Source organism: Aquarana catesbeiana, linkage group LG05 (assembly GCF_042186555.1).
Source record: "Aquarana catesbeiana isolate 2022-GZ linkage group LG05, ASM4218655v1, whole genome shotgun sequence".
Lineage (NCBI taxonomy): Eukaryota > Metazoa > Chordata > Amphibia > Anura > Ranidae > Aquarana > Aquarana catesbeiana.
This window is the reverse complement of record NC_133328.1, coordinates 495,773,279-495,789,463: the sequence shown is the minus strand read 5'-3', so window position 1 is coordinate 495,789,463 and position 16,185 is coordinate 495,773,279. Positions and strand designations below refer to the sequence as shown.

General features: G+C 39.8%; 1 protein-coding gene across 8 annotated transcripts in view; it reads left to right on the top strand.

Moving 5' to 3' along the window:
- CCDC178 (coiled-coil domain containing 178) overlaps nt 1–16,185 on the top strand; it is a 476,741-nt gene that overhangs the window by 91,131 nt on the left and 369,425 nt on the right. For all 8 annotated transcript variants that reach the window (XM_073631538.1, XM_073631535.1, XM_073631531.1 and 5 more), the window contains exons 10-12: nt 860–955; nt 4,282–4,418; nt 7,382–7,565. In XM_073631538.1, coding sequence (XP_073487639.1) covers nt 860–955; nt 4,282–4,418; nt 7,382–7,565 — 417 coding nt within the window. The remainder of the gene's footprint in view (nt 1–859; nt 956–4,281; nt 4,419–7,381; nt 7,566–16,185) is intronic.

Here is a 16,185-nt window from a genome sequence, read left to right as displayed (position 1 = left end):
TATGCATAATTATTAAACAATTGTATATTTGTTGTACATCTTGGAAAAAAGCATAATGGGAGGGGAAAGGGAGGCAGAAAAAAAAAAAACACAACCTACAACACAACACAACACATAACACATAAAAAACGTATTTAATAGACATACATATATTTACCACCACTACACGTATGCTTGCCTGCTTGGCCTTGAACACCAGGTATGGAGTGACATAACATAAATAGAACTGGGAGCCGATTCAATCCATCCACAGGTAGAAGTCTAAATGTTGAGGCATGAAATTCTTCTAGGATACACCCTGAACTAAATGACCAACTTATCTCCAGATTTCTTTACTTGAAACATATTGTTAGGTGGATTTTTTTTTTTAAGAGACTCTCATATGTTGAACTGTTTCCAAAACACTGCTGAAATGTGCTCTGTACAATGTGTTTATCCTTTTGCACTAGTGCAGGGGGTAGGCAACCTTGGCCCTCCAGCTGTTTTGAAACTACAAGTCCCATGAGACATTGCAAACCCTGACAACCACAGGCATGACTCCTAGAGGCAGAGGCATGATGGGATTTGTAGTTTCACCACAGCTGGAGTGCCGAGGTTGCCTACCCCTGATCTAGTGTGCAGCTGCATGCAGACAGCCTATATAAGTGAATAGATCCACAGCGGCTGTACGGATGGACGTGCACAGCAGAGTTTGACATGTGCACAGGGATGGGTGCACGTCCTTGGATGTACAGGCTGTGCATTGGGGACTGCGCACGCGTCCCTTCGTATCTTGTACCATAACTAATTGATACTGTGGTTTATATATGTTGTATCACATGTAATCTGTAGTCTTTATCTTCTTTTTTTTTTTCCTCAGGTAACTGACTTAAAATATGAACTTGATGATCAAGAAAAGAAAAATAAACAGCTAACAAATGTATATGACAGACTTTCACAGGAAGCAAAGGAGAAGGTAATGAAATATGATAGTTTATTTATTAACAATGATGAATCTTGTGCAGGTTTCTATAGCATATAGACCAATAAAATATATATTCTTTTATATATATCCTTATTGAAGAGATCTCCTGTATCACTGATCAGTGTAACTAGGACAGGTATAGCACAGCACAATAAGGGGTATCTCACCTGTGGGGACCATGACAGCAATAAAAACTTAACCACTTCAGCTCCGGAAGGTTTACTAGTCATAACTAGACTATTTTTTGCAATACGGCACTGCGTTACTTTAACCACTTCAGCCCTGGAAGATTTTACCCCCTTCCTGACCAAAGCACTTTTTGCGATTCGGCACTGCGTCGATTTAACTAACAATTGCGCGGTCATGCGATGCTGTACCCAAACAAAATTGACGTCCTTTTTTTCCCACAAATAGAGCTTTCCTTTGGTGGTATTTGATCACCTCTGCGGTTTTTTATTTTTTGAGGTATAAACAAAAAAATAGCGTCAATTTTGAAAAAAACGCAATATTTTTTACTTTTTGCTATAAAACATTTACAATAAAAAAAAATTTAAAAAATCAAATTCTTCATCAATTTAGGCCAATATGTATTCTGCTACATATTTTTGGTAAAAAAAATCCCAATACATGTATATTGATTGGTTTACGCAAAAGTTACAGCGTCTACAAACTTTGGGATATTTTTATTTATTTTTCGATTTTACTAGTAATGGTGGCGACTTATAGCGGGCCTGCAAAATTGCGGCAGACAAATCGGACACCTAACTGGCACTTTTGACACTTTTGGGGACCAGTGACACTAATACAGTGATCAGTGCTAAAAAAATATACACTGTCGCTGTACTAATGACACAGGCAAGGTTTGGTTAACATCAGGGGCGATCAATGGGTTAAATGTGTTCCCTAGGAGTGATTGCTAATTGTGGGGGATGTGCTTTGACTGAGGGAATGTAAAGATTTGTGTTCCTGCTTATGATCAGAACATTCCCCTCTCACAGAATGGTGATCTGCCTTGTTTACATAGCAGACCGCCGTTCTGCCTTTCTCCTGAACGATCGGCGGGTCCCAGTGGACATCGAGTCCCCTGGACACGCTGATTGGCTCTCAGTGTGTTCCATCACAGCGGGAGTGGGTCACCGGCAGCGCGTCTGCGCCCCCGAAACCTAAAACTATCAGATCACGTACCAGGTACATGATCTGGCGCAGAGCGACTGCCCTGCCGCAGTAAATCTACGGTGGGTGGTCGCTAAGCGGTTGAAGTAGAACTACAGGCAAAACGTTTTTCTTTTCATTTTGGATAGAGCATGGGAGGATTATAAACCCTATCAGATTTTTTTTTTTTTGCCATTTATGTACCATTGCGGAGATTTCCCTTCACTTCCTGTCCCATAGCCAAACAGGAAGTGAGAGGAAATCCTTGCAAATTAAGAGAATTCCTTGGGGCCCTCAGGTCACCAGAACTAGTGTCCGCATTGGAAGATTTCCTCTCTATTACTTTTCTGGGGACAACCCAAAATTTGTGATTTTCTTTTACTTTCACTTTCAATAATAATGAGACACAGGATAAATAGAGAGGGTGAATCGCCCTAACGGGGACACAAACAGCAATAAAAACTGACAGGCATTCTAATCCCTCTCTGTTCTAGCCAAAACTAAAAAAAAAGTTTTGCCTTTAACCACTTGCGGACCGCCCGCCGTAATTATGTTTGAAGTGGAATACCATCGTTATGGCAGCAGATAGCCCCCAGTATCCTCTTCAACGGCAGATGGTCCTCTTTCAGATAAAAGTGGTGTCCGTGGCGGCAGATCACTTTTATTGGGGGCGGGAGAGGTCCCCTCCTGTCACGGTCCGGTCGTCTCTGCCACTTACCGGACCCGCCAGTAGCGGCGGAGACGATTGTGTTCTTTCCCCTGTGAGACTGGGTGCCAAGTGAGGGAAAGATGGCCCCCACTCAGCTCCATATCATTGGATGAGGCAAGCGACGTCAAATGTCACTTCCGCCCAGTGGTCTTAAAGAAGAATTTTTAAATTTTTTTTTGCAAAAAAAAAAAAGACCTTTATTTATTTATTTATTTAAATTGCCATTAAGTGTAAATTTGAGATCTAAGGTCTTTTTTGACCCCAGATCTCACATTTAAGAGGCCCTGTGATACTTTTTTTTTCTATTATAAAGGATGTTTACATTCCTTGTAATAGGAAAAAAAGTGACCCAAATTATTTTTATTAAAAGTACAGTGTAAAAAAAAAAAAAGTAAAATAAATAAGAAAAAAAAAGTTGCGCCCGCATATGAACACGGTGTTCAAACCACACATGTGAGGTATCACCGCGATCGTTAGTGCGAGAGCAATATTTCTAACAAAAGACCTCCTCTGTAACTCAAAACTGGTAACCTGTAGAAATGTTTAAATGTCGCCTATGGACATTTTTAAGGGTTAAAATTTGTCCCCATTCCAGGAGCGGGCACAATTTTGAAGCGTGACATGTTGGGTATTTATTTATTTGGCGAACATTATCTTTCACAATATAAAAAAAATTTGGGCTAACTGTCTTATTGTTTAACTCACAAAAGTGTATTTTTTCAAAACAAATTGCGCTTGTAAGACCACTGCGCAAATATGGTGTGAAATAAAGTATTGCAACGACTGCCATTTTATTCTCTAGGGTGTCTGAAAAAAATATATATAATGTTTGGGTGGGGGTTCTAAGTAATTTTCTAGCAAAAAAAAAAAGATTTTAACTTATAAACACCAAGTCTGAAAAATAGGCTCGATCCTTAATTAGTTAATTACACTGAGGTTTTAATCCTTCCCTACTTTATATAAAACAACAAAAATCAAACTGGCTGGAGTCCTCTTTAGGATATAGGCTTGGGTCACACTGCCACGGCTTCAGATCTGATCTGTGAGACCCCAAGTCACGTGACATGTGAAATCCCATGTTAGTCAATGAGAGCTGTCTTAATTAGCACTACTGAAGTTGCTCCGACTTTACAAAAGGTTCCTTTACTACTTCAAGGCGACTTCCATCCGACCCATAGGCTTTAATGGAAGTCGCCTCCAAGTCGGATCCTCATCTATACTGATGTGATTTGGATTCGACATTGCAGGAAGATTACGCAGGCATTCCCTGTGGTGTAGACCCTCCTTCACCCACAGTCTCATTAAGTCCCATCATAGTATAGTAGTACTTAAGTTGCATCAAGTCAACAGCAAATCGCCAGGAAGTTGCCTGGCTAAGTCGCATCGTCATACATAATTAGGTTATTTATTAGATGTTTCATGGAAAGCTGCTAGTAACACCTTATTTCTGTTAAAGGAGTCTGAAATTCAGTCTCAGTTATCACATTTGGAACAGCTGCTTCATAATAAGCTGCATGCACTAAGGGATTTGGAATATGAAAATAAGACCCTCACTCTTGAAAATGAAGACCTGTCAATAAAGATCTCAAACAGGTAAAGTAGCAGTATGTTTGCTATCATATTCCATCTTTTCTTGCTTATTGCTAGTGTAAATAGTTTTGCTCTGCTTCCTCCTAGGCTTCTTCCTAAGAGGCTTCTTCCTAAAAGCTCTCTAAGCCTTGCATAAATGTTCCTATATATTTCCATTGTGTTTCTCTGGGGTTTAGGCTTGCATCTGGACGAACTTTTTGCATCCATTGTTGACACATCACTGTGTCCATGACTGAATGCAATATGGCATAGCTCAGGCCATTGGGTGGCCTCTTTTTTTATAGAGAATTTGTTCATAAATGGTTAGGAAATTTTGCCACAATATAGTTTTATAGTATAGTCACAAATTCACTTTAATGTAACTGGTTGTAACTGTTTTATACATGTTTTGACCAACAGTCAAATGGTCAGAGCAAACAATCCAGCTCATGCTAAGATGAGCTGGATTGTTTGCTCTGTGAGCTGGTGTACTCACTTTAAATAGTTTGCTGGAGCAAGCTGGTCTAAACAAGCAATTACCTTCACTAAAGCCAGCCATAGACAAAGGGTTACAGGAAAGGAAATCACCTGAATCCCCTTCAACACTATTTTAAAATTATTGCTGGTATTGTGATTATTTATGAATTTATGTATGATGGGTTATACATAATATTATTTATTAGCACTTTAGAAAAAATTATTTCACTCATAAATATTTATTTATTTATGCTTATTTATTCACGGATTCAACTTGTTTTTTTCACGATTTTTGTGTCACAGTAGTAAAATAGATTTTTATCATTAGCATATTATTTTAGCACCATCACTCTACCTATAAATAGTGGATATTGCTATATGTGGCTAACATAGAGATCATTGATCCTAGTAATTATAGCTGTAGCAACTACTACCCAAAAGTTTCAATTTTGTTTATGTTTACACAAACCTGCACATATTAAGTATTGGTAATATTGCGCAAAATACATTCAATATCTACTGTATCAAGTGTTGGTGTGAAACACCCCCATTTTGCTGCAATATTGACACCTGTTTTATAGGATTATTTATTAGAAATGATCTAGTCACTATTTATTTGTTTTACATCTACCAGCGCGAAGGAAAATTTTTATTAATTCAAGGTCCTATCACACATTTTCCCTCGGAAAATCCGACCGTGTGTACGGGGCATTAGACTCACCAATTTGTGAGTAGGTCCACCTACTTGAAATAACTTTTTGTTAACCATCTTAGGGAGACTCATTTAGCTACAAATACATCTTTTGCCCTGTGTGTTGCTCTCTGGTAAATGTGCCCCCATATCTGCCTTTATGACCTGTGCGGTCCTCTGCTGTATCTTCATCTGCATAGCTGCTCTGCCCCACTGCCACTCTATGCCATTATTACTTTTATTACATGATTATCTCCTGAAGAAGCACAATTGGTGCGCAAAACTAATAGTACAATCGCACACATCATAAAGGTAAATATGGGGGCGCATTTACCAGAGAGCAACACATGGGGCAAAAGATGTATTTGCAGCTAAATGAGTCTCTAGAGATGGTTAACAAAAAGTTAATTCAAGTAGGTAGTCCTCAAATTGGTGCGTCTAAGGGTTGCCATACAGGAAGGCATGAGAACAAATTAGACATGAACAGATTTCTGTATTAAATGCACAATAGTACAAAGTAGCCCCAAAAGAGAAGGGTGTAAAGGTGACACCCAGTCATCATGGGAATCAGCATAGCATTGCCATAGGTGTAGGAAGAATGTACTTCCTGGCATCCAGCTGGATGGGAGATCCTACTGCCACCCTATGCCCTTATTACTATTATTACATGATTATCTCCTGAAGAAGAACGTTTGGTGTGCAAAACGAGTCGAGCGATCAGTATCAAGCAGTACTGACATTACCTGATGATATCTGTTCAGGTTATTCCCTGTGTCATTGTGGTACCTTTGGGGTACTTATCAGCCCTAGGGATGTTATAAATACAAATTATTTGAGTCTCACTGCCCACTAGCTGGTCAGTGAAAAATTTGTTTTTATTCACAATTTATGGTGTATGTGTTTTTATAATTGTTTACGTCCATTTATATTTTGCTATAATAAAGATTCTATGTAAAAACATGTATCTATGCCTATAAAGTCCATTCCTTCTCCATTTTCAAATTGCTGTTGATCATTATCAGGACGTAGCATATTTTATCTGTGTTGCCCACAGTACCACCCTGTGAGGACAGCACATTCCTTTTTTCTATCATGAATACAGCTTGCTGATAGTCAGGGGGCTGGGGATGTTACAGATGGGCGGAGCTATGAGGTTTAGGTGAGTTAATGTCCCTCCCTTTCATTTTCGTTCTGTTTTCGTTCATTGACAACAATTAGAATTGATTTTCATCATAATTTTCATCAATTGAATTTGAATCAATTAATAATTTGAATTTTTTTTTGTTTCGTTTTTCGTCACTGAAAACAAGCAGCTGACGAAAATTATGATGAAAATATTTTGGTCAACGAAATTAACACTGTTTCACATCTCTTTATTGTAGACTTTGGATCATTGCATGTAGGGTGTAATTCTGAGTAAGACTAAGATTAGCAAATAGTTTCAGTATATTTTTGCATCTTTTCAATGAATGCTGAGCATTCTTTGATTGCACAAGGTGGAGGGAATGATGTCACTGCCCGCCTTTCCACTTTGTCTAATCAGAGTTTGCATCTATTGAGAGAAGGCAAAGCAATCTCCTTGAATGGTCCCCATGCCAAGTGGGTGACCTTCTGTGTTCATAATAGATGAGGGCAGCCACTTGGCACAGACCTGGAAGCTAGTGAAGATAACTGAAGTATATGTGTTTACTAGAGTGATTTCCAGTTTCTAGAGAGATCCCACAGGTATGCTAAATACAAAGTTACATTGGTCCAAGCTGATGTAAAAATATCTTCAAGTAGATTTTCTTCTATTCTTTTTTTTCTTTTTTTGAACTAGCTATAAAACCAGAAATAAACTTGAGGCAAATATTAGGCGAATGCAGAAGAGCTGCATGAAAAATGAAGAACAGACTACCAAAGTTTCCAAAGAACTCTCTAAAGTGTCCGTCACCCACTCAGCATCCAAATCTAAACTGGCTGAACTGGAGGACAAGTCATCTAAAGAGGAAAGACGTCTCAAGGTGCTTTATACAGAAACCTTTTCCCAGTTTTGCCACCCTTCAAATGTATTATACTTAACTGTATAGTAAAACCTTGGATTGAGAGTACCTTGGTTTGAGAGCGTTTTACAAGACAAGCAAAATTTTTAAACAAATTTTGACTTGATATACAAGTGATGTCTTGATTTACAAGTAGCGTCATGTCACAACTGAGTATAAAAGAGAAGAGAGGTTCTGCTAAGTGTAGCAATATGGTTACATTTAATGAAGGTTCTACATCTAGCAACTCACATGGTTGATGATTAAAAGAGGCACATCTAAGTATGCAGGCATCTGGGGTAAAGCTGTCCAATTAAACCATCCTCCTCACCACCATCAACGTCATACCTTCCACTGTGCGCTCCACGAGAAGTTCATGCAACGCTTTCAGATCGCTCTACTGCAGGGTAGTCTTCCCGGTCACGATTGCAGACTGACAGCGGTGCGGAAGATGGTCTATGTGGACAGCTTTACCCGGATGCCAGCATACTTAGATGTGCCTCTTTTAAACATCAACCATGTGAGTTGCTAAATGTTGTACCTTCATTAAATGTAACCATATTGCTACACTTAGAGGCGCCTCTCTTCTCTTTTATACTCTGTAGCTCCTGATGGATTTTGCTTCTAATCCGCTTGTGGAGGCTTCCATTTGTGGATGGAAATTTTATGGTTACACAACCTGGTCACATTGCTATATCTTTTTTTTAGATGGACTATAAACTGAAGGACCTATGAATAAATGGTTGTGGAACGATTCATTTGAGTTTCCATTATTTCTTTTGGGGAAATTTGCTTTGGATTACAAGCATGTTTCTGGAACAAATTATGCTCTCAATCCAAGGTTTTACTGTATATGAAAAATTGATAGTTCTTTATCTAGCCTAGAAGACTTCTGTGCCAATTAATGTGTAATAGATTCATGAAATATTCTGGATTCATAAGAATTTTTAAGGTGTTTTTTAAAGCTGGTTTTGAAAAATTATTTGTGTTATTGAAAATGATCACAAGATGGCAGTATCCTTTAACACTTCGCAGCAGCAAGCCTCACTACCATCAGACTTATTTAAATGATGGAACAACAATTATAAGTTGTAGAATTGCTCCACAGCTACAGAGCCTGTCATTAAATAGTTCAGACTTTCCTATTTTTTTCAAACTCTACATTATTTACGTTAACTGACAAAAGCAATAGTTACTAATAATTTGTTTTATTTGATCCTTTTTTGGCTTTTTTTAATGCATTGACATACTAAAATAGTTTGTGACGTTGCACTGAATTCTGTTCACTATATGGGAGGTCAGTCAGTTATGCACACAGCATTCATTTAGGCTTGGTTCACACTATGGACCACATGTGAATTGCACAGGAACTGCACTGCATTTCTGTTCAGTACACATGCAATTCATTTTGAATGTGCTCAAGTCACACCGCATTGCAACAAAGTCGTACATGCACCAATTTTGGAACCGTACTGCAACCGGATCAGATGGTACTTTTGTACTATGCAATCCAGTGCTGGCAAATGCACTGCATTTGCGACCTGCATTTGGGGTGTCGTTAAGATGACACCCGCTGTGTATGACAAAGGCAGTGCGATTTAAATGCAGTGCGATAAACGCACATGGATTGCGGGTTTTCCCGCACCTCATTAGTGTGAACCTAGGCTTTACTTCAATCTAAATTTATTGGAAAATTATTATACAAACAAACAGTAATTCATACATAGATGGCATAATCATACCATCAAACATATTACAAAACATTACACAAACCAACAACAAATAAAAGGGAAAAAGGCAACATATAAACATCATGTATTGAAACCTTACTTACTGTAATCACATTTGAGTCCTACTCTTCTTCCCATAAAACCTTCTAATTTCCTGTTGATTCCCTGAAAGTCCTCCAGGAGGTCCATTTTTTTTTGGTTTGTGTAATGTTTTGCAATATGTTTGATGGTATGATTATGCCATTTATGTATAAATTCATGTTTGTATAATAATTTTACAATAAATTTAGATTGAAGTGAACCTAGGTTTAAGCTGAATATTATTCTGCTTATATTTTGCTGCACATTCTAATGCACACTGTTAGAAGCTTACACAAAGGTAACTGTTCACAAAAAGTTCAATTTTGAGTAGATTAAACATATCTTGCAAGATGCCCACAACATTCAGTTTCGGTATTGTGGCTAGAATTCGAATATATAGGCCTAATGATTTCCTTTACTAAACCCCTTCTGGTTATTAACTGGCAAGTTTACTTATCTCTCTATTCATTTTAGCAGTTGATTTCTATGTTTTTGGTATGTATGCACACTACTAATATACAGGGGGGGTAACATTGCAGTACCCATATACGTGCAAAAAGAGAAGGTGGAATTTATGCAGACAGCTAGGCAGTGATTGGTACAATTGTTGAGCTTCTTAGTTAATATAGTATATAACTTTTTACATATTTTTTTTTTTTGCATTTTTTACATCTCAACAGTTATGCCGCGTACACATGGGCGGACTTTTCAACGGACTAGGTCCGGCGGACTTTTCTATGGACTTTCCGACGGACTTTCGAATGAACGGACTTGCCTACACACGATCAACCTAAGTCCGACGGATTCGTACGTGATGACGTACGACCAGACTAAAATAAGGAAGTTCATAGCCAGTAGCCAATAGCTGCCCTAGCGTCGGTTTTTGTCCATCGGACTAGCATACAGACGAACAGACTTTTCAACCGGACTCGAGTCCGCCGCAAAGATTTGAAACATGTTTTATTTCTAGGTCCGTCTAACATTTGGGGAAAAAAAGTCTGCTGGAGCCCACACACGGTCGAATTGTCCGATGGAGTCCGGTCTGCCGGACCTATTCCGTCGAAAAGTCAGCTCGTGTGTACGCGGCATAACTTGCACTACAAAGATAGTACAAACCTTTATAGTAATATTTAAGTTTGTTCCCAGCAAAAGTTGGAGTTCCCTTCTACATGCAAAGGGTGGATGGTGAAGCCCACTTTGTCTACTGAATTGGATGGGGGAGTCCACTTTGTCTGCTAGATTGGAAGGGAAGTGACAGAAGTCACTTTGTCTGTTGGGGTGGATGGGGGAATCCACATTGCCTGATGTATTGGATGGCAAAGTCTACTTTGTATGCTGTGGTGGGTGGGGAAAGCTAATGTAGCCACCACATTTAAGGGCTGGCAAGCTGCAACATATTCATTTTTTGTTTTTCTAAGCTTAGATATGCTTTAAAATAAGATAAAGTGTTGTGTAGTATGTACACAAATCAATAACAACTAATCTTTTTTTTATGCAATTGCTTTAAACTAAAACAAGATTGGTTGCTATTATGGATGAGCTTCAGATTTTGGTCGACTATGAGTTCGACCCAAACCCAGGTTCTTCGTGGTTCGCCAAATGGGCAAACTAAGTGGCCGAATGTTGCCCAGTTTTCCTGCCCACCTGAATTTCCAGCTGCTGCAGCCAGAAAGTCATTCATTTAGTGGTTGGTATCATTGACGGGTTGTGAGGATGAGGCCCTTATTCCCATCGACATGGGGAGAATGTGCCAAAGTACTATTCCAGTGTTGAGGGCATGTGGCCTGTTACGGTTGGTGGGAGGTGGTTATGCTTGCTGCCCCCTTTTGCTGCTGAGTTTGGTATAGATTTTGGGTACAGACCGCATGCTTTTTTTTTTGCCTGGGGTTTCTCTTAAAACATTTTAACAGACCCTTATCCAGGCATGCCTGGGTGGCAAGGAAAGGATGAAGCAGAAAGTGTGCAACCCTACCCCCATCCTAAACCGCACCAGGCCTCCTACTGTAGGTCTGCTAAGGACTTTAAAGGGGACCCCTAAAAAAACAAATGACAACCTCCCTTTCCCAAAATTCATACTAGACTCTTACCCTTGATAAGGATCTGGTATGGATTTTGGGGGAGACCCCAGGCACACAAAAATGGCATAAATAAAAAAAATCTGTACCAAATCCATATACAGGCATGCAGCCTGGCTCCCACTCTTGGCCCAGTGTGTATGGGGGTCTGTGAGGAGGGGTGGTGTGGAATTATCAGTCTTAGAAAGCCTCATTTTAAAACGAGGATCTCCAAAAATGCAGCCCTCCTCTATGTGCATGAATAGAGAGCACATAGTACCCCTTGTTTCTCATTACAAGGAAAAGTTGAATAGTAAATAAAAACACAGGCATCATAAAAAACTAATTTTTATTGAAAAAAAAAACATAGCCTGGTATAAATCCAATGTAAATCATTTAATCCAGTAAATCTAACATCAATCATGATATATGATGACACAGCAACCAACCGCTACTCCTGCCTCTTCTCTACCGATGACCTGCCGCTACGCCTATCAAAAAGGACAGTATCTGGCTGGCTGCTAAATGTGAAAAAAAAACACCCAGGGATCCCAGATGACATCATTGTCCTTTTTTTTTCTCTTAAAAGGACAGTATAAATTTTTAGTAAACAAAAATGGGTATGGGGATTTTACAAACAAAGACACTGTCTTTTACAAACAGATTGAAAAAGGCTGGGAGCTGTCATTTAGCAAAAATATATATTTTTTTCTAAATGACTTGTTTGTGGGAGTACAACTTCACAAGCTGGTTTTAGACATCTCCAATGTATGCTATTTAAAACAATTGCGTATTGTTACAGTTGCTTTTTAAGCCGCATTAAAAGACCCACCCACTCCTTCTAAATATAACTTTTTGTTGCATTGGTGTATGTCCCCAGGGTAGTGCCCAGCAACTCCATGTACTTTTTTAACAAAAAAGCTTGCAAATATGCCATTAAAAAGTCCAGGAAAAAAAAACAAGATTCAGCTCCCAGAGACTTTTGTGGATTTCAGGTGAACCAAACATAGCAGCAGGGCTGGTGCAAGGATTTTTGACACCCTAGGCGAAATCTCATTTTGCCGCCCCCCTTTGGCTCCACCCCTGACTCGACGCCCTTTGCCCTGCCCATGTATACCCCATGCCCATCAAATGCAGCCCACCAGCTTCTATCAAATTCAGCCTCACCAGCGCCCATCAATGCAGCCTCACCAGTGCCCATCAAATGCAGCCTCACTAGCACCCATCAAATGCAGCCTCACTAGCGCCCATCAAATGCAGCCTACCAGCACCCATCAATGCAGCCTCACCAGCGCCTATCAAATGCAGCCTCACTAGCACCCATCAAATGCAGCCTCACAAGCGCCCATCAAATGCAGCCTACCAGCACCCATCAATGCAACCTCACCAGCGCCTATCAAATGCAGCCTACCAGCACCCATCAATGCAGCCTACCATAAATGAATTTTTGCTTGCTTCCATTCATTTGAGAATTGGGACACAGACACAGCCGTTGCACCTCTGACACTGTGTGAATGGAGCGACGGCTGTTCTCTAATGCTGAGACTTAGGTGCTTGCTGCAAAGAGAAGAGAGTAGGAAAACCAGTGGCCGGGCACCCTAAGTAGCAGTGCGCCCTAGGCGGCTGCCTAGTTTGCCTAGTAGTAGCACCGGCCCTGCATAGCAGTTCATATCAAGCAAACCAAGCTTTGCTCATCCCTATTTGCTATGAATTACTATACCTTGCATGTAACTATTGTTCTTTGTATTGACATTAAAGCTGATCTCTGGGCACAAAAACCTTCAAAATATATTCCTCAAAATTCACAAAGAATATACAGTCATATGAAAAAGTAAACACATCTGTGGAAGTTATTGGCTTTTTCATAATATTTGAAGAGTAGATCTTCATTCAAACAGTGCCTACAGATAAAGGTGTTCTACTAGTGTAAAAGTCAAGGAAAGATTGCCTTTTCGATAATTTATTCAGCACAAATATCAATAGATGTAATGATGTACTGTAAAACACCCTTGCCTTAAAAAGCTGGTATTGCCCCTCTTTAGCCAAAATGACTTGGTGTTTTGTATAACTGCCCACCAGTCCCTGACATCTATACTGTACAATGTTTGACCATTTCCCCATGCAAAATTTCTTTGGTTGCAAGATGTTTGTGGGTTTCATAAACTGACGATTTAACTCCCCCACAACATCTCAATGGAATTCAAAATGGGACTTTGACTTGGCCAGTTCATAAACCTCCATTTCTTCTTTTGAGCCATTACTTAGTGGATTTTCTAGTGTGCTTTGAATCATTATCATGTTGTAATATCTATTTCCAGTTCAACGTCAACTTTCAGCCAGATGACCACACATCAAGCCACTTTGCTATGATGCACATTTAGCCACCCTGCCTTAAGCAGGGATGCTTATAAATTTAGTTCTGCATAGCTGCAGTCAGCCAATGCCACTTTGTAGTCTATGGTTTGTAAAGCTCCCCCTAACATCTGTCATCTCTGGCACTGTCACCTCTGGTATTAGTGTAAGATCTTACAGTAGATATGGATTATGAATATTCATATCTTTTTCCAGCTCACCACTAGGGTTTTCCCTTGCCATTAGTGCATTATGGGAAAAAGTATAAATATTTGGGTCTGGCTAATGCAAGCTCTTTTCCTCCCCAACTCTTGCCCGGGGAGGATGCATCTGATGGAGCTTCTACTGTAGGCCTGTCTGCCTGAAGGGGCCTGGATGTGATGAAGCCTGGAGTTGAAGCCTGGTGCTGCTGATCTTCACTGGAGGTAGGATGAAGTCACATGGAGGTTGGTCGATTCTTCTGCCGAAGATTAGAAACAGGATGTTGACCAGAGGTGGATCCTACTGCAGGTGTCTTCAAGGTTTTTACACTGGAACCTCATGAGTGGGAGCTGAGTGCCTCCTGAGGAAAAAGGGATGCTGCCGTTACTGGTGATGTTTGCTAGAGAATTGCAACATAGGAGCATCGGTTTTGACTAAATACTTTTTTCCTGTGTTGTGCCAAATGATGTGATGAGATTCTGCTTTAGTCCTGAGCTACTGCAAACCTAACCCTCTCTCCCATGGACTGTGAGTAATAAACTCCTTTTCAGTTTGTCCCACTATGCCTAAGTGATCTTACCCCTGAGGTAAAATGTGAGCCCACCCTGTCTCTGGGGATATTGTCATGCCTCCAGGGGTCAGGGGGTGCTACACCTATTCATAGTTGACTTAATGATGCAAGCTACCCAGCACCTGAATCAGTAAAGCAACCCAAACCACAATATTTTCACTCCATGCTTCATGGTTGGTATAAGATTCTTCATGTCTACTGTCACTGTGGTTATACAACTCTAGCTTTAATTCATCCGTCTACAGCACATTGTTATATAAGGCTTGTTTCTTTCCTATATGTTCAATAGCATACTGTATTCTTGCTCTACTCTTCTTTTTGGAACACCTCCTCCCATGCAGGTTCAATCGATGCAGTCTCTTGATTGTAGTTGCATGAAACCTGCTGAGCAAGATTTAAATGCAGATCCTGTAATGGCATTTTGAGGTTCTTTGAAACCGCTAGACTGGGCAGTCTTTGGCAAATTAGTAGTCATTGTAGATTATTTTCCTTTAAGTGGAATTATTCATTTCACATAATTCAGGCATCGTTTTAAATCCCTGGATTGACATATAGGCATGCACATCTTCCCTTCCAAAGGCCTTAGAGAGCTCTATTGATCTTGGTATCTTAACCTTACACCTGTCAATAGCAAAGAGAACACCAGACCCTAGAAATCTAATGTTTAAATAAAATAGGTTCCACCTGCATACTGTCTAAGGAGGTTCTGTTTATTGGCATCTAATCTTGAACACCTTCTGATTGCATTAATTTGAAGTGGTAGTAAATGTAGAGGTTTTGGCTAGGTTCACACATATCTGGCTGTGGTTTGCAGTCCGAAGTCCAGTGCGGTTTTGTTCATGGGTTCAGGTGCGAGTCAGGTGCAGATTTTTACTTGAATTCGCACCTAAACCAGACCCAAAATTGCACAGGACCCTTTTCAGAAATGGACCGCGGCCGTCCCGGGCATATGTGAACTGGCTCCTTTAAAACGCTTTTGATTCGCATATATGTGAACTGAGCCTTACTCAGTTTTCTATGTGACCAATCAGCATTTTTGTCAAATTGAATTATGAAAATGAACACACCATGTGAGCAATTTGTTAAAGTAAATCGCCTTTATCTGTAGATTACAATAAAAATCTAATTTGTGCTTGTTCAAAAATATTGAAAAAGGCAACAATTTGCATGGCATGTAAATCTTTGTGTGCACCAAATTCCTTTGCAAAGCTTTGACACTATCACTGTATTGCACGTAGAAAGCAGACATGTTGATGGAACCCAACAGGATCGTCCACTACAGGCTGCCCACAGAAAACTACAGGGAGTCGGATACAAGATCAGTCACCTTGCAGAAGGATAAAGAGCAGCATGAAATGGTCTTTATTACAGGAAGCTCTTGCACAGGGGCAAATTGCAGGAGTTTTTTTTTTCTTGCCTCTTGTATTTATATAATATTTATATAGTCTGGATTTCAGCTTTAAATTAGCCCAGTGATGCTTAGTAAAACTCCTGTGTACCCAATAATATTTAAAAAATAAATATTTTATTAGAGAGAAACTTGGATGCTCCCATTACTGGGCTATACTTCTGAAAATGCATGTTGGCTGTTTGTCACGCTAATCCTTTGGCCT